At 35.3% G+C, this 18,973-nt stretch overlaps 3 protein-coding genes and 2 pseudogenes across 3 annotated transcripts; all 5 read right to left on the bottom strand.

The window, feature by feature from the left end:
* Positions 1-2,582: 2,582 nt before the first annotated feature.
* LOC120128158 lies at positions 2,583-4,108 on the bottom strand. The gene is made up of 7 exons (XM_039145914.1): positions 3,951-4,108; positions 3,763-3,858; positions 3,638-3,668; positions 3,417-3,541; positions 3,082-3,123; positions 2,928-3,005; positions 2,583-2,837 (listed from the first exon to the last, which is right to left on the bottom strand). Exons 2-7 carry the CDS (start codon positions 3,805-3,807, stop codon positions 2,781-2,783), a joined length of 378 nt encoding a protein of 125 aa, XP_039001845.1. The 5' UTR covers positions 3,808-3,858; positions 3,951-4,108; the 3' UTR covers positions 2,583-2,780.
* On the bottom strand, positions 4,003-5,512 carry LOC120128156 (RNA polymerase II subunit 5-mediating protein homolog). Its single transcript, XM_039145912.1, has 5 exons — positions 5,263-5,512; positions 5,095-5,154; positions 4,717-4,884; positions 4,559-4,622; positions 4,003-4,225 (listed from the first exon to the last, which is right to left on the bottom strand). The coding sequence occupies exons 1-5, from the start codon at positions 5,467-5,469 to the stop codon at positions 4,113-4,115; spliced, it is 612 nt and encodes a 203-aa protein (XP_039001843.1). The 5' UTR covers positions 5,470-5,512; the 3' UTR covers positions 4,003-4,112.
* Positions 5,513-6,504: 992 nt separating this feature from the next.
* On the bottom strand, positions 6,505-7,835 carry LOC120128155 (leucine-rich repeat extensin-like protein 4). Its single transcript, XM_039145911.1, has one exon. The coding sequence runs from the start codon at positions 7,762-7,764 to the stop codon at positions 6,550-6,552; it is 1,215 nt and encodes a 404-aa protein (XP_039001842.1). The 5' UTR covers positions 7,765-7,835; the 3' UTR covers positions 6,505-6,549.
* A 1,988-nt stretch (positions 7,836-9,823) lies between these two features.
* LOC120128114 lies at positions 9,824-14,839 on the bottom strand (annotated as a pseudogene).
* LOC120128112 lies at positions 14,646-18,412 on the bottom strand (annotated as a pseudogene).
* Positions 18,413-18,973: the final 561 nt, after the last annotated feature.

Here is an 18,973-nt window from a genome sequence, read left to right as displayed (position 1 = left end):
CCAAAATTACAAGTAAAAATTTCTGGATTAAGTCAACCCTTAATCTATCCATGACCCCGCCAAAAATATTACCAACCACCTAATCATCAATCGCCACGTAATCAAGGGCCCCACTTTCTTGTCCATTACAGTTCGGTCCCACGTGGTATCCAATACATTGGACAATTTGTATATAAATTTGTGACCAACATTCAAAACCCTACAATTTGACTGGAAAAAAGAGAGAAAATTCTCCCTTTGCAACAAAGGAAGCCGAAAAATATTTTTCCGGTGACCGGAGAAATGACAAAGATGATGGCGATGAGACAGAATTCAGACGAAATCAACAGGTTCCTCGACGGAGCAACGAGTTCCTCTGATATGATGTTTGGTTTTTTGGATGAGAACAACGAAAATTTAATTGATCGTAAAAATGACCGGAAATATGATAATGTTCGTGAGATTGAAATAGAAAAAAAAACATGGTTTTCTGGGAAACTCAAGAACAGATTCTTCTGGTAATATATATAGTTATGTTCTCATTATTTAAATGTCTAATATACCTCATTCTTCTTTTCTTTGAACTTTTGAATTTAATTCATATATTTGTCTAATTCAAAAATTGAAGCCGAAACTATATTTTGAAACTGGAACAATATTGTTGTTAATTGATTTTTGTTAAATTTGAATACCAAACTTTTTTATAATGAATTATGATATATTTAAATTTAACTGCAAGTGGAGATAAAATTTCAAAAGTTCGAAGAATATAGGGACTTTTATATAATTAAACCTTATTTTGTGGTTTAATGTTCTTGTAGGCTACGTTGTACGGTACAACTTCATTAGAAACGAGGATTCAAGCATCTACGAAAGAAGCATTGAGTGAATTAGACTTGATCGGAGTTAAATGAGGTTGCCGAATACCAGTCGCCATGGTTGCCGGAACTTCTAGCAAAGGGAGCTCTCTATCCGTCTCCAGAACAAGGGTTTCAATTGTCACCTATGCAAATCCAAGTGGAAAAGCTCCGTAAAAATCCCCGCCGGAGAACACACGTAAATAGAGGTGCTCAAGAAATCATGGAACACTAAAAAGGGAGATAAAAGGGTCGTGATCGAGTTGAATTTCAAAGCCGAATTCGAAATGGGTAAAGCCAAAGAAAGCTATACTACAACAAGCTGATAGGCCGCCTGCCGGACTTATTCGTCGGAAAGGCCGAGAGGCTCAAGGCGTTGATCAAGATCTTATGTTCCGCCGCGAAAAAATGCATGAAGGAGAAGAAACTGCACTTGGCGCCGTGGAGGAAGCAGAAGTACATGCAAGCCAAGTGGTTGGGGACGTACGTGAGAACGTCGCCGCCTCCGGCATCGCCGTTACCGGTGGGATATTCCGACCGGCCACAGATACCTAAGGTTTCGATGCTAACGTTTGATCTACGGGAGAACTTGCATGGATTGCATTATGCGGGCGCCGTTGAAGTTGTTTGTTGAATTTTAGGTTAATTTGATATTATCACATTTAAATTTAAATTCGTATATTAATTTTGTACAAATTTTTAATTATTTAACTCTTTTAATAAGATTATATTATTTAATTCATAATTGTACGTTGAAGATTTTTAATTTTTGTAAATTAAATTGTTTTTTACTATAATTTTTTCTTCTGCAAAAGAATTGAAAGGATTATTCGAAATTAAACTAAAGATAAAATTTAAAATTTCATTTTAATATGTTTAACATTTAAATCAAGAGTTTTTGTATTATTTAAATCAAGATTTTAATAATGTTAAATTATCATTAATTAATAAGATTGTTTTTACACATTTCTCAAAACACGTTAACCAAGATATTTAGATAACAATCAATATCATCACCATAAATATATATTTTTTAAATTTTAATTTCAAATTTTAGTTCATAACCATTAATGATATCCGTTTATATATATATATTTAATTACATATTTCATATTCAACACATAATTAGATATAAATATATATCGATATCATATATTAAATACATTTGGTTGTTCTCCATGATTTGAACCGGACTAATCGAGCTTGTAATAGTGTCAGCAATATGTTTTCCATGATTTGAACCGGACTAATCGAGCTTGTAATAGTGTCAGCAAAGATCCGCCACTAAAGCTTTTGCCTCGTTCATTTGGTTGTTCTCCACGTACGACGTCGACAATGTAAAGCTGTTCTGTTGGGATTTTGAACCGTCGTTGAAACACTGTTGGCGTTTATCGTCCGCCTTGGAAAGAGGATGCGAGTCTTTTTGTCTCTATATAGACAAGCGTCGTTGCCCACTCTTTTCCCTAACAAACTTGTACTTTGTACCGACGTTTGCAAGGCTACTTGTTTTAAACACATCCTCCGTGTTTCGGCCACGCTCCTTTGTTTCTGTTTCACTTAAAGCCAATGGCGCACAGTTTCTCTAAGTCCCTGTACTCTTTGTACATTTGGATTCTAATCCTCTTGTATTTATTTTTAGAAATTTAAGCTCTCATATTTTCTCCATCCACAATACTTGAAGCCGAAACCTCGATTGCGAGCATCGAGCTCCTTATATTGCATAAAGAATGAAAAGTCGGAAGTGGAAAAGAAGCCACATAGATTGCATTAACTGGTACTTGAGCAGTAACGAGAGCAACTGTCCCTAAAAACAATCTAAACAGAACTTTCATCCCACAATTACGATCCGGAATTAGTTATGGCTTGATCGGATATTGTATCACACTGACGAGATAGGTGAGAGATTACGTTTCAAGCATTTCCAAGCTTCTCAACCCCATAAAACTACTTCCTTTGCATCTTGAATCTAGACACCGGCTTTGAAGGTTTTGAATGAGAAGACTGCAGAGGACATTAATATTGCAATAAGGATTTTAAGTTGGTGAATGCACTACTTAATTGCTACACACAAAAAATGTGCAAGCACAATACCTGTGATGTAGCCGTATTTTGTTCCGGTATTTTTTTCTCTAAATTCTCAGTATGCTCAATGATAGAACCCATAAAAGCCTGCACAAAGAGTCGGTAAAATCTCAGTATGCATCATGCTCATGACAAAGTAACCAACACGTTAGAGGCAGTATACCTTGGAACTATCAAATTCAGCTTTTGTGGTCTGTACAGGTTTCTGTAACACAAAATCGGAGTTAAAAGATGGTTAGCAGCCCTATCAGTGGTGATTGTGCATTTATTAATACAATTTCGAGAAGGAAAGGTTCAAAATAGGATCATTTATGTTATCTAGATATCAATTCCGAAATAAACATAAATGGTAATATGTTGATCTTGTTATTTGTCCTTCTCCCAAAGACCAGCACTACAAAGACAAGTTTTTAAGTGATGCTGTTGTAAAAATACTACAGAGCAAGGTTTGAAGAGATTCAATTGTAAGAGCAGAGTTCAAATACAATCTACATATACCTCATTTCTTGATGAATCATGAACATTATGCTTCAAACTCGCCTTTTCGGAAGGCACAGATGCATTTACGGGAGGATTTAACATCTTTGTGTCTTGATGTATGATCCGACTGTGTGATATTTCACCTGAATAAGAAAAAATCAAGGAATTGTCTCATCTATAAATCAAACTTGAAATGATATCCAGATGCGTAAACGAGAAACATTCACCAACATAGTTACCTTTGGTAACAGGTGTTGTCAATCCTGTACACTGCATTTGAAATATACAAAAATCAGCAACTTAAAAAAACAAAAATTAGTTCAGGTGAAAGACAAAGATTGTACACACAGATTTAATCGCTTACAGCTAATTGATTAGTTAAATCTTGATGATTATACTTAGTAGACATCTCTTCATTCAATGGATCTTTGCCTCTGGACTGTTGTAGCCGTTTCTTCGGCTGAGACTGATACATCCATTTCATTAGTGACAATGAGATCATTCAACATACAACTGTATTAACAGGTAAAAAGCACCAAGTCCGAACATTACCTCTAAATATCTTTGACCATGATCAAGAGAACTGTAACCTTCATCTTTTTTCCTGTGAAAAGCAGCTTCAGTTAGCTCATCTTCATCACCATCAGTTTCAGTAGCATTAGCATTAGCATCCTCATCTTCATCACTCTCTCCATCATCTTCAGCTGCAAGTTCTTACTTCTCAAGTTCTTCCAACCTTGACATTAGACGGGCATATCCATCATCCTCAGATTCACTCACTTTATTATCTGCTTCAGCGACATTAGGGGATTCTAGTCCCACTGGTCCTGAAAAGAAAATATTTTGTCCAACTTATAATCTTTAACTTCATTAAATAGCAATAACCATTTCATTGTAATCAATTAAATGAACTGCATGATAATGAGTACCTTGGCAATAAAGAATCTAGAAAAGCAAGAACAAGACGTTATGCAACATGTTAAACAGATGATTGAGTGCTTACTGCATTAACGTGATGTTGAAAGACACTGGCACTCCAACTAGCTTTTTCATAAAGCATAATTCAGAATCAGGTGGCCAAAGTATCATCTTTTGTAATCTAAGTAGACTACAATGTTTCATCAAATTCCTAATGAACAAAATAAGGCACAAGAACATGCCTGATTGAGATACCCTTTCGGTAGAATCGTCCTCCTCGTACTCTCTAATCTCCACAAGATCCTCCTGTAACAACAAAACCATAGTAAACAGGTAAAGACCAAATCCCCAAATTAACTAAAGCATTAACAAAACAAGAGGCAAATTGGGGAAAACTTACAGCAACTTCAGAAGCAGTGGAATCGAAAAATGAAGCCAAAGCTTCAAGATCCTGCATCTCGGCCTTCAATGCATCCACTTTAGAAATCAATGATTTCCCTCTTCTCTTTAGAATTTCAACAGTTTGTTTAGCTGTTCTGTCAGCATAGTAACTTTCCCCTAGTAGAACCTACAATGAGTTCAATATATTAATTGAACATACCAAAACTTCACTTACGTCTCGAATACTAGATATTCAAAACCGACTCAACACCGGATTTACCAGGTCGATACGATTATCGGATGCTGGAGTGTGTCGGACCAAAAGAAATGCCCAAAAGTTTCAAACTTATATAAAGAAATAAGTTCCTAATTTAGCGTAAAACAAAAAGCATTATACCAGAAACTCGTTCGTGTGAATCAAACGACCAGGAAAAAACGCCGCTTTCCCGAACGGAACCTGCAAAAACGCAAACTTTTTTTAATTTAAGCTCATAAATTGAAAGGAAAAGAATTTAATATATATACACAAAAGTAAAATCGTTTGATTATAAATTGATATGCTTACCATAATATCGTGGTGGAGTTCGTCGGGGAGCTTTTGCACGAGGTTGATGAGGGAGGTGTTATTGGCGACGAATTCTTTCAATTGATTCATTTCATTCTGCTTCTCTGAAAGTTTCTCTTCGACCATCTTTGCCGCCTTCTGCACCTCCTCCGATGGGAACATCGACGACAGCGACGTCACAGCACCTTTCACTTCTGGGTTTCCCATTTCAATTTTCTTTTTTGAAAACTTTTGAACAGTAGGAGGTCAAATGAGCAAGAACGTGGCTGCGACTCGTGTTATTACTTCTTTTGAGTTACTTGGAGGAACAAGAGAGCGGCTTAAGGACCTTTCTAGAATATTTAGATGACTATTAAATTTAGGGTTAAATTAGTTAAAATTTTAAATTTTAATATTAAATTAATTATTTTTTATTAATTTTAATTATTAAATTTCAATAAATTTCTAAGATAATATTGTCACGTGTTAGAATACAATTTTATTATATGAAATTTATATATGTTTTTATAAATATATTTTTAAAAATCCTAAAATAATTTTAAGAATTAATAAAATATTTTAAAATACTATGATGTGATATGTAACATTAACTAATCTAAAAATATTAAATTTAATAATTAAAAATGGTTAATGGGATTAATTGATAAGATTTCAAAATATAGAAATTTGATGTAAAAAAATTTAAAAATTTAATTAATTTTGTTAAAAAATGTGAAGACTTCTAATATCTGTAACCTATATTAAATGTAATCTTTTATATTTAGATTAAATTTTATCTCCATCTTTTAAAGTGTCATAAAAATATTAATTAAAACATCATATGCTAAATTATATGAAAAATAAAATAGTAATATAATGATTCTATAATAAAAACAAACATAAAAGAATAGAGTTAAATTTATTTTTTAAAGATTTATACATTATTTATATTTGAAGCACTCAATATAAATTCTCACTTAATCAGTAAAACATACAATTATACACTATTCACATATGGATTATACAATCTATGATTTTAATTTTAAAGTTTAATTCTTGATCCTTAAACTATATTAATTTTTTTACTTTAGTACATGAACCTTTTTTCCCTTATTTTTGATACCTAAATCATCATCTCCGTCTAAGTTTAGGGGAAAAAATTATTAAAATAGGTAGGAAATGATAACTTAGGTATTACGGTAAGAGACAAAAATAGAAAAACAGATATAGTTCAGGGATCAAAAACGAAAAGAGGACCTAAATTTAAAGAGAGACTTCATGAACCATGCTGCACCCTATACAAATCCTTTACGCATTGCCGGGAGCCAGATAAGGTGACAGAAGTGGTGTCGCCGCTGCCGGCACCATGGCTGGTGGAATCGCATTCGAACCGCCACTACCACCGCCGCCACAGTGGTAATGTAAACAATCCACTGGATGTTCAAGCGCCAATTCACAATCTTTCTCACTCCTCTGTTTTGGCTTCTCCGGCAAACAGTTCAGACGATCATCGAAAGCAATACCGTTGGAGCTCAAGTTCCCACAAATCCCTTCTTCCTCGCAAAAGAAGTTATAAGAAAACGTAAAGTTGACCAAGTTGGGCAAAACACAAACGCCCATAGGAACAATGCCACTCATCATGTTGTGAGCCAAATTCAGCTGCTCCAAGTGAGCTAACCCGACAATGCTATAAGGAATCGGACCGACCAAGTTATTATGGCTGACGTCCAACACTTTCAGCTTGTACAGATACCCGACTTCCGGTGGCAAACAGCGGGAGACGCTCGTGTTGATCAACAGGAGCTCTTCCAAAGTGTTCGCGAAGTTCGATATGCTTGGCGGGAGACAACCGCCGAGCTTATTGTTCGCGAACACGATGACCGAGGCCGTGCTCTTGACAAAGCTTGGAGGTACAACGTTGGAGAACCAATTGTTGTTGATAAATATGGCATCGAGGTTCTTAGTGAAGAGTTGAGGCGGCAACGACCCTTCGAACTCGTTGTAACGGAGGTCGAGATATTTTAGCGACGGGAGGGAGAGCACGACGGTCGGAAAGGGGCCGACAAATCGGTTGTTGCTGAGGTCGAGCTCGAAGAGGAGGGAGAGGTTGGATAATGTTTGCGGGAGGATGCCGCAGAATCGGTTGCTGTTGAGGTGGATGAGTGCGAGGTCGGAGAGGAGGCCGAGTTCGTCGGGGAGGTACCCGGCTATGTCGACGCCGTTGAGGTCGATTCCGGTGACGACTTTGGTTTTGTTATCGTAATGGGAAGGGGAGCAATAAATGCCATTGTATTTGCACACGTTGGGGCCTATCCAATTAGTGGTGAAGTTATGGGGGTCTGAGTAGATGACTTTTTTGAAAGCTTGAAGTGCAATGTAAGCTTGTTGGAGTTTGGGGTTTGGGGGCGGGGGTTGGTGGTGGTGCTGGCGGTGATGATGGGAGGCGGCGGAGGAGGAAGAGAGGTGGAGGATGAGAATGAGAATGAGTAAGGCAAGCGAAATAATGAATGAAGTTGAAGCCATTGTTTTGTTTTGGTGGATGCTTTGTTAATTGTACTTGGTTTTTATGTAGAGAAAAACTCTTTCGTTTTCATGGCAAATATGCTCCCGTCTTATGTTTAATTATGATCTATGAGTTGGTTTTAGGTCGGTCGATTCCTCATTTGAAATTTTAAAAATTAGAGATTATAAATTATATTAAATAATTAAGTTTATCGTTAAATCTTTATGATAATGCACACACATATCTTGCAGACTCAACTATTTAAATTCAAATTTTTTAAGAAGAATAATATTTATTTTTGAATTAAAGTTAATTTCATTTTTTTGGATCATTTGAATTTGATGTTGAAATATTTTAAATTATTTTATTTAAATATTTATTTTTATAATAAATCAATTCATATCGAATCAAATTTTGATATTTAAATCAAAATAGGGGTGTATATGCATTCGAAAGTAAACATTTACTTGGGTTTGTGGATGAGGACATCCCAACCCTCTTTTATAGGGACAGTTAACCATCACAATCTGGCCTTCGAAAAAAGATAGGATTTTGCATCACTCAAAACTGATTTTTTCAAGCTTCCATCGGGTCGTAAGTTCATGAAATGTCGAGTCTTGTCTGCCACTAATGCTTGACCAAAACATTAGGGTTTATATCCGTATGATATCTGAATTTACTATCTATAAAAATAAAATAAATTCATCAAATACTTTGATATTGTTATCTGCAAATGCATCGTTACATAGCATAATGGAAGTGAAATATGCTATTACGTTGCGATCACGAATCGAGCAGCTTTAACACAAAAACAATGAGGATATCATTGCAGGGGAATAAATACTTGTCTCCTTCCATTCCATGAAGTTCTTGGCAGTTGTTAGAAGTGGAGAAGAAAAAGGACAGCTTTAGACCACCTGAGGAAAGATAACATTGCTTCCAACCAAAGGGATTATCATAAAAAAAAAAACATGTTTTTCAGTCAAATTTCCATCATGTTTTTGGCTTCTAACATGCTTAGCCGACATTGGATGTACTTTTGTACGTTAATGTTGAACTCTACGATTTTTTATTGATTTTTTTAAATATAAGATTTTTTTACCGATAAATGTAAAAAAGATTTCATGAAAGTAAATAAAACTACAAAATTATTATTAAGTATACATGGTTGTATGTATAAAGGATTTTTTTCTCCGGAGAAAACTATTTTAGATATTACTGAATTTTATTCACTTACTCGATTATCATTGAACTTTTAATTTAATAATTATAATACTAAATTTCAGTTTTACATTCAATTATATCATCCCACCGTTAAGTCGGTATCAAGACGATAACATGACTAACGATTGTTGACGTGATTGGTCAAACCAAAATGATATCATTTTGGTGCAATTGTTCTCATGCCTAAAACTAAATCATTTTAAACCCTTAACTTTTTTACCCAAGATATGAGAGTGTGAAAGCCAAAATACGCCAAGCTGCATCAACCACAAATCCTCATTTTTTTTTCCTCCCAATTTATTTCTTCACAAAGCGGGCTGCATTACAAACGTTTCGAATCAAGCCAAAAGAATTCGAGTCATATTTCAACTAATTAAAATAAATATAGTTTAAATATTATCTTCTGCAATGTATTATTCTTAAAATAATTAAAATTGAGTTGGGACAATGGATTTCAAAAATTTTAAGTGTCATTCAACTCAATACATGAAAACCTTAATCGATAATAATGTATGATGTAATATTTAACACAACATGCTTATTTTAGTTCAAAATTTTAATATTTGTACCCTACCATGAATCTTAAATTTTAGCTTAAACCATAGAACCCTAAACCTTAAAATAGACAAACTTATTTACATAGCATGTGCATATAAAATAATTTTCCTTAATTTAATTAGTTGAAATGTATGTGTTTTCATTAAACAATTAGTGGAATTGGATTATAAAAAGAAATTATTTTTGAAGCAATCATAATTATTTTGATTAATTTAATCTATTTTCGATTAACTGACGTTTTAATTAAGAAAATGATGACAAACTTTCATCATGCGACAATCATCTAAATTTCATAGATAACACCAAATGCATATGTTTTCATTCCACATAAAACTTCATATAGTTCCATTATGTGAGTTCAAAAATTGTACATTTGTACATAGGTTCACAAGGGGTTCAAAAGTTTTTGAACAGTGGTGACGGGCGTCCCGAAACCGAAAAATCACCTCATAAGAGTGGCCGGACTGGAAGTCGGAGCCGTGAACGAACCGATCCGTTTCTTCCTATCTATTCTTTGGAGAACTCGTAGACGTCATGATTTCGGTTTTGTTGTTTCCTTGGAAGACCTGGCCAAATCGTACACCGTCAAAGTCATGAACACAACACGAATATACAAATCATACGAATACATGATACGATGCAGCAAATGCCAAATTTTTTTCTTACTTTTGTGGGCAGAAAGGATGATCAAACTTGGGAACAGGCCTAGCATGGGGAACCATTGTCCTCCTTAGTTGCTTCAATGCTTTCTCTTCCTCAATCTGTCAATTTAATAACATTTTAGCTTTAATTCTCACAACATACTATAAGACGGGAACTATAATTGATAACACAAGTTTAGGACAAAGAATTCGAAATCTTACCATTCTTGCAACCTCACTTTCTTCTCTGTATCTCTTGTAAACCGTTTCTTTCTCTTTAATCTGAAACAAAAAGTCATTATAAGAAATGCTTGTTGAATGAAAATGTAATAAGCTTCACATGAGGAACTGACTAGAATTTACTTTTGATTGAATTCGGCTCGTTCCACTGCTCTATGATTGACATGTAGGTCGAATTCTTGCACTTGTGTTAAAGGCTTGTGGGGTTTTTCAGGAACAGAAATTGGATCCCTGCATAAGATTGCATGATAAGGAATGGATAAGTATGGATCGTTGCGCTGAAGAGACATCATTGTGGCATGATAAGGAATGGATAAGTATGGATAAGTATGGATAAGGATGAAATGTGGATGAATCTTACTCTTTTAGAACCGGCTGAGCCTTGAAGACTCTCATCTGAGCTTCTTCTTTCTCTTTTTTTCCTTCTTTCTTCCATCTCTCTTTTCATCTCCTCCTCGTGCCTCACCAAACTTTCCAATTGGAAGGGTTCCGGTTTCGTACAATGCTTAGGTTCGGGTTTCGGAGGAATCTGCATTAGAAAAACACCACATTTAAACCCTCGGTAACTAATGATTGACTAAAAACATTAAAATGAAAACACACAAAATTAACATACCACAGGGTAGTCAGTTGTGTATGGATATGGGTTAGCCTTGGGGACCCTGGCTGTTGCCTCTTCAAACTGCTGCTCTATAATTTCCATCACGAACTTCTTTTCTTTTTCAGCACCTCGTTCCTGAAATCGAAAAATTTGGAACTCATAAAATACCGAACTCTGTATATTTTTCTGGTCTAGCATTCACGAACAACATAAGAAAAGAAAATACCTCTGTGTGAAGATGGAATGGATTGGGAATGGTTTTTCTCGGAATTGGATCATGGCTAGATTCTGAATTCAGAGAAAGCTGTAAAAGGAACAAACGTGTTATCTCAAAGCTCATATACTTAAATCAGTAGTGTAATATAACTAGTTGGTGCATTTGTATTATTACCTTGTCAAATAAATAAAAAACTGCGGATGGCCGCGGAACCCTCTCGTGTGTTGCAAAATGGAATTCTTGGGGTTTGCATTACAGAAGATTCCTAATTCTCCTTTGCTGTCGAATATCTATACAAGGCAGCAACGAGAGTTACTTTCACAAGTAGACATGGTTGTTATCTTGTATAATGCAGACTTGAAGTATATTCACCTTTTTATTTAATGGCCTGGCTTTAAATTTAGGTGCTTTTTCAAGTTCCTCCTGCTCAAGTTCAATAAAACTTTTGACCTTTGTAGGCCTTGCCATCAGTGATGTCTGAAGCACAGGGGTTTTAGGTTCTGTGAGTGAGGTTTCCACTGATTCTGTTACAGGTAAAAAAAGAAAGAGAAGGCAAGTGAGCTATTTAAGTTTCCAAGTGTATAATGAATCAAAGTATGGGGGACATAGCTCTCCAAACCTGACGATACACTTCTGTTGAAGCTACTGAAGATGTCTCCGCATTCTTACTTGCACTAGCTATTGTCTCCAAATGAAATTCCTGAAACAGGACAATTATTTTAGTATGATACCAAGCACTGTCTTCATTTAAACCTCAACACCAGTTATATACTTAAGCCTAGCTTACCTGAAATTCTGGAGGTTTTGTGTACTTCTTGGTAGTGTTGGAGCTTCAAAAATCTGCACCAAAGAGAATAATAGACAACAAATTAAAGAAAACTTACTGGAGAAAAATATTAAACGGCAAAGAACAAAGAGGTAGATGCTAATTTGAGAGTTGGAATCTAGACAATAGCAGAATTATCCTAATTTGTTAGAAGGAATTTGGTGGGGAAAAAAAAGAAACAAGGTGTTGAAGCCAAAATGATGTGATTCTATTTATTTACATTTGACAGAGAACTGTGAGGAAGTGACAAATCTCTGGTAGATGATTGGAACTTTCTCATCATTTCAGCCATTGAAACGAATGGTGCCTGTTCTCGAACATAAACCTTCAGGGAAATCACAAACCAAATTTCAATATTAATTCCTAATTGCTAGCGAAAATATGCGAAGGCGGAAGTTATCACTGACCTTTCTATCCAATTTGTTTGATGTTTCAGCAGTAGAAGAGCACCGGTTGGAACTACCACTTGGAAGACCAAGTTTTGACTTGTGGGGCAAGTTATAGGGTTTCACATTCAGAATCTAAGGTACAAAGGGAAGCAACAAAGAGAAAAAACTTCAGATAAAAGTTACAAATCACAGAAGCTAAACCATGCTGGGGAGAAGAGCATAAAAGCACCTGTCTAGATCTTCCTCCATCTAGTTTCTGTCGTTTGATGGCTTGGTTTTCTAGAGCCAGATTAGGAGTTCCAGCATTGCAGGTTTTCGGTTTCAACACCGAGGGGTTCCGTATCATACTAGCTATCTTTTTAGCTGTCTGTCTGATGCTTCTTATCACACTCCAGTTTTTTCTGAGAAATCATCAATGGTTTAGGGGTGCAAGCTTCAGCTTCTACTTGCACAGTAGATTTGCTTTTCTCTTCATCATCGGGAACATTTAAACGTGATTTTTCAGTTAGGGCACTGAAAATCCAACATAAAGGAATCAAAGACACAATTATGAGAACCAAAGTATTCACACAGAACTCGATTAATGTTGGAAAAAAAAACTCTCTGAAGAACAAACCTCCCATTTTCTTGAGCGCATACAGTCGCTGTGTTTTCCTTATCTTTATCATCATTAACAATCTACAAAGCATTTAAATCATATGAGAATACATAAAAACTAATATAACAGAATGTATTAAAGGAAAGTCCACTAATTACCTCTGACAATTTGATTTATTTCAACCTAATTTGCTTCGGAGGATTTAACTTCTTCCTTTACTTCATCAGGCACGAGCTCGGCTTTAGGCTTGTCTTCCAAGTTGCTGCTAGTAGGTGTTGCATCCGATGATTCTGATGCCTGCAGCAATAAAATATATTCATCATGATTGAAAAAAAGAAGAAGGGAAATTACTGTGTGAGATGATGAAATTAGGTAAGGTTATATACAAGCAATTCGAACCTTCTGCATTTGATCTTCTTCACTAAAATTGCAGAGGCTCTCCACATGAAATGATCTACTACCAGCCTTGATTCTAGACATAAAAGCTGCATTATGATAAATACCAGAAGGAAATTAAAAATCTCCACTTTTCTCCTTGATAAAAATGCAACAGTTTTACTTTGTAGCAGTTAAATTGTTGATTAGATTTACATCCCAATATCCTTGAAAACTATCTTAATTCGGTTAAGCTTAATTACATCACAATTCTTTTTCTTTCCCTATCAGATCTAAGCAATTAAGAGAACCACGATCCCTATAATTTTCGGAATATAATTCAATAACAAACAATTAAAATCAATCAGGTTAAAATCCAAAGTAAAGTAATGACTAAATCAAAACCCTAAAAATACCAAGAAAAACTAAGAATCAAGGATCAAAAAGATACTATTACAGAGAAAATAGTAAGAGAGAGAAAAAGAGAGCACATACGGGAAGGAGCGTAGCTCAAGGCGGTTTCGAACCAGAGCTCGGCATTGCTTGCTTCGTCTTCCAATTCTCCTTTCATGAAATGAAAGAAAAACTAAACTTCAATTATCAAAATATAAATAAAAAGATAATTGAATAATGAATGATATAATTTATTCATAAAAAAATGCCAACTTGAAACGCTAAGTTTTAAAGATGAGGTAATAAAATGAAATAAAAATTAAATGTTAGTTATGATTTTAAAATAAATAAAAGTTTAACTACTAAAATGAAATAAAATTAATAGTTCATGTACTAAACATGTAATTTACCCAAATTTAAAATATGTGAATATATATATACACACACTTAAATCTACATGTTCTTAAAATCTGAATTTGAGTCATTATCTTGGGTAAATCATATATAAATTTACTAGTTTTAATTTAGTTTAAATGTAAAAACATAAATTATTTTATAATTCCTAGGATATAATACATTGGTAGTGAAAATAAACTCTACGACCAGAACAATGATATGTGTTCTATTGATTTATTTTAAATTTGAGTCATTATCTTGGGTAAATCATATATAAATTTGCTAGTTTTAATTTAGTTTAAATGTAAAAACATAAATTATTTTATAATTCCTAGGATATAATACATTGGTAGTGAAAATAAACTCTACGACCAGAACAATGATATGTGTTCTATTGATTTATTTTAAATTTTTACCATGAAATAAATAACAAAAGAACATTTCTGAAATTTAATGGTAATGAAAGAATGTTTTGGAGTCTACTTTTCAACAACAAAAAATGTACATGGCGGTTAATAATGGTTGATGGTTTGGTCTTGAGTTGTTTCACAAGGGGTTCAAAAGTTATTGAACAACCCCCCTTCCCCGTCGGTGGCGGCTGCGCCTGCCTGACTCGGTTTTCTGAAACCGAAATCATCTCATAAGAGTGGTCGGCTGCGCCTGCCCTACTCAGTTTTCTGAAACCGAAATCATCTCATAAGAGTGGCCGGGCTGGAAGTTGGTGTGTTGAGCGAGCTGATCATGTTCTTCCTTTCTGTTCTTTGGAGAACTCGTAGACGCTGTGATATCGGTTTTGTTGTTTCCTTGGAAGACCTGGCCAAACCATACACCATCACAAACCACGAACACAACTCAAAAAGTATCCGAACACCGATCGACGAGTATATTTTCTTACCTTTGTGGGCAGAAAGGATGATCAAACTTGGGAACAGGTCTAGCATGGGGAACCATTGTCCTTCTTAGTTGCTTCAATGCTTTCTCTTCCTCAATCTGGCAATTTAACATTTTAGTTAATTCTCACAACATACCACAGCCAAGAACTAGAATTGACAACACAAGTTTAGGACAAAGAGTGAATTGTGCATACCATTCTAGCAGCCTCACTCTCTTCTCTGTATCTCTTGTAAATCATTTCTTTCTCTTTAATCTGTATAAAAAGATTTATTATTGCTTATTGAATGGAAATATAACAAACTTCTCAAGAGTGTGTGGGAGAGCTAGAATTTACTTTTTGATCGAATTCGGCTCTATCCACTGCTCTATGATTGACATTGAGGTCGAATTCTTCCACTTGTGTTAGAGGCTTGCGAACTTTTTCGGGTACAGGAAGTGGATCCCTGCATAAGAAATGGATTTAACATTATACTGACGGCATGACGGTATTGTCCTCTCTAAGTGTCATTGTACTGAGATGCTCTGACAGAAATCAAGATAAATGTGATGAATCTTACTCTTTTAGAACCGGCTGAGCCTTGAAGACCCTCATCAGAGCTTCTTCTTTCTTTCTTCCATCTCTCGTTTCATCTTCTCCTCGTGCCTCACCAGACTCTCCAATTGGAAGGGTTCCGGTTTTGTACACTGCTTCGGTTCGGGTTTCAGAGGGACCTGCGTAAGAAAAACAAAAATTTAAACCCTCAGTAACTCATGATTGAGCAAAACATCAAAATGAAAGAACAAAGAATTTAACATACCACAGGATAGTCAGTGGTGTATGGATATGAGGTAGCCTTGGGGACCCTGGCTTGTTCCTCTTCAAACTGCTTCTCTAAAATCTCCCTCACAAACTTCTTTTCTTTTTCAGCACCTCTTTCCTGAAGATCATTTGGGACATCATAAAATACTGAACTCTATCTTTCCAGGTATTATACCATTAAAAAGGAAATGTACCTCTGTGTGGAGATGGAATGGATTGGGAATGGTGTTTCTTGAAATTGGATCGTGTCTCGATTCTGAATTCAGAGAAAGCTGTGACAGGGAACAAACATTTAAATAGTTGTTTCCCTCAAAATTCATATGCTCAAATCACTACTATAATAACCAGTTGGTGACCTTATCCAATAAATCAAAAACTGCTACTGGTGGTGGAGGTATCCTCTCATGTGTTGCAAAATGGAATTCTTGAGGTATAGTCATCTGTTTCTTTGCGTTACAGAAGATTCCCAATTCTCCTTTGCTCTCAAAGATCTATGCAAGGCAACAACTAGGGTTACTTTCTTAAGTAAACATTGTTATTCGTTGCTGTATTATACAATGCAGAATAGAAATGATGGGAAAAGTACCTTTTTATTCAATGGCCTTGCTTTAAATTTAGGTGCTTTTTCAAGTTCCTCCTGCTCAAGTTCAATGGAACTTTTGACCTTTGGAGGCTTTGCCCTCAAAGATGTTTGAAGCAAGGGAGATTTAGGTTCTGTGAGCTGAGGTTTCCATTCATTATTCTGCTACAGGGAAAAAGAGAGAAAGGTAAGCGAGCTATTCAAGGTTCCAAATGAAAAAGTATCAAATGTATGGGATATAGTTCTCTGAACCTGACGAGACACTTCCATTGAAGCTACTGAAGATGTCTCTGCATCCTTACTTGCTCTAGCCGTTGTCTCAAAATGAAATTCCTGAAACAGAATACACTTTTTAGTCTGCCAAGAATTCTTTTCATTTTCATCTCATGCCACCACTTATGCTTAACAGCACAATTTACCTGAAATTCTGGAGGCACTGGAGTACTTCTAGGTAATGAAGTTAGTGTTGTTGAAGCTTCAAAAATCTGCACCAGAAAAAAATGGAAAACAAGTTAAAGAAAGCTTACCGGATAAAAATCTTTAACAGTAAAGAACAAAGAAAGATCAGTTTGATACACATAAATCAGATGGCACAAACATTAGACCTTCTTGTTCAATGGCCTCGCTTTGAACTTTGGAATTTTAGCCATCATTTCTTCCTCAAGCTCTGCAGTGCTCTTCACTCTAACCGGGTGCATTCTGTGTGCTGTTTCAAATTCAGGTTCTTTAGGCCTTGTCAATTTGAGCATTGGCATCTGAACAGTAGAAGCGTTATCCTGATTAGTTGGAAGGAATTTAGTGAAAGAAGAAAGGAAGCAAGGAGGTTCTAGGAACCAAATCCTTATCGGAGCCAAAATGATGTGATCCTGTTTATTTACATTTGACAAAGAACTGCCAGGAAGCGACAAATCTCTGGTACAAGATTGGAATTTGTTCATCATTTCTGCCATTGAAACAAATGGTGCTTCTTGTTCTCGAACATAAACCTTCAAGGAACACACAAAGCAACTTTTAATATGTATTCACAATTGTTAGTGAAAATATACGATGGAGGAACTTATCACATAGAAACAAACCTTTCTATCCAATTTGCTAGAAGTTTTCGTAGTAGAAGAGTTCAAGTTGGAACTGCCACTGTCAAGAGCAAGTTTTGACTTGTGGGGTAAGTTTTGGGGCTTCACATCGAGGATCTGAGATACAGAGAAGGAAACAACAAAAATACAGAACTTAAGATTAAAGTTACAAAGTAACTGTAAAATCAAGCAAGGGGTAAGAGAGCATAAAAGCACCTGTCTAGATCTTCCACCATCTAGCTTCTGGCGTTTGATGGCTTGGCTTTCTAGAGCCAAATTAGGAGCTCCAACATTGCCAGTTTTAGGCTTCAACACTGACGAGTTCCTGATAGTACTAGCTATCCTTTTAGCTGTCTGACGCTTCTTGTCGCTCACCGGTTTTTTCTGAGAATTCATCAATGGTTTAGGGGTGCAAGCTTCGGTTTCTACTTTCACAGTGGATTTGCTTTTCTCTTCATCACCAGAAGCATTTAAATGTGATTTTTCAGATAGGGCACTGAAAATTCAACAGAAAGGAACCAAAGACACGTTAATGAAAACCAAAGTACTCAAACAGAACTCAGTTACTGTTGAATTTTTTTTAAAGAACCCTAAGAACAAACCTTCCATTTGCTTGAGCACATACAGTCCCTATGTTTTCCTTATCTTTTTCTTCATTAGTAATCTACAAAGCATTTAAATCATGAGAATACGTGAAAACTAATCAACACTCAAAATGGATGGGAAACAAAAAAGTGCACTAATTACCTTTGCCCCAGAGGGTTTAATTTCTTCGTTAACTTTATCAGGCACGAACTTCGCTTGAGTCTTATCTTCTGAGTTACTGTTAGATGCCGTTTCACCAGATGATTCAGATGCCTGCATCAATAATATTATATATATATATATATATATATCATGATTGAAATGAGAGAAGTTGCCTTATAAGATACTGAAATTTAGTAAAGGGCATATATGAAATCATCGAAAGTCATTTGACATTACACTAGTGCCTTAGTTGACTAGTAAATGCATATATAAAATAATTCGAACCTTCTGCAGTTGATCTTCTTTGCTGAAATTGCAGAGACTTTCCACCTGAAAGTATCTACTACCAGTCTTGATTCTAGCCATAAAAGCTGCATTAGGGAAAAAACCAGAAAGGAAATTAAAATTTCTCCAGTTTTCTCTTCGATAAGAATGCATCAATTTTAATCGGTGATTAATCCTTGAAATCTCCAGTTCTCTCCTCGTAAAAATGCAACAGCTTTAATTGGTGATTAAGTTTACACGTCATATCATTGAAAACTAACCTAATTAGATCATGCTTAATTCATTTGAAGTAAATATTCTGGGAAGAATAAAAAATTATTAGGTTATGCTTAAAGACATCATAATTTATTTTTCTTTCCCTACCAGAACTAAGGAACCAAACAATTAAAAATT

The sequence above is a fragment of the Hibiscus syriacus genome, unplaced genomic scaffold (genome assembly GCF_006381635.1).
Source record: "Hibiscus syriacus cultivar Baekdansim isolate YM2019G1 unplaced genomic scaffold, ASM638163v2 tig00110474_pilon, whole genome shotgun sequence".
NCBI classification, from domain to species: domain Eukaryota; kingdom Viridiplantae; phylum Streptophyta; class Magnoliopsida; order Malvales; family Malvaceae; genus Hibiscus; species Hibiscus syriacus.
Note: the sequence above shows the minus strand (reverse complement) of the source record. Positions and strands in the feature narration are given on the sequence as shown.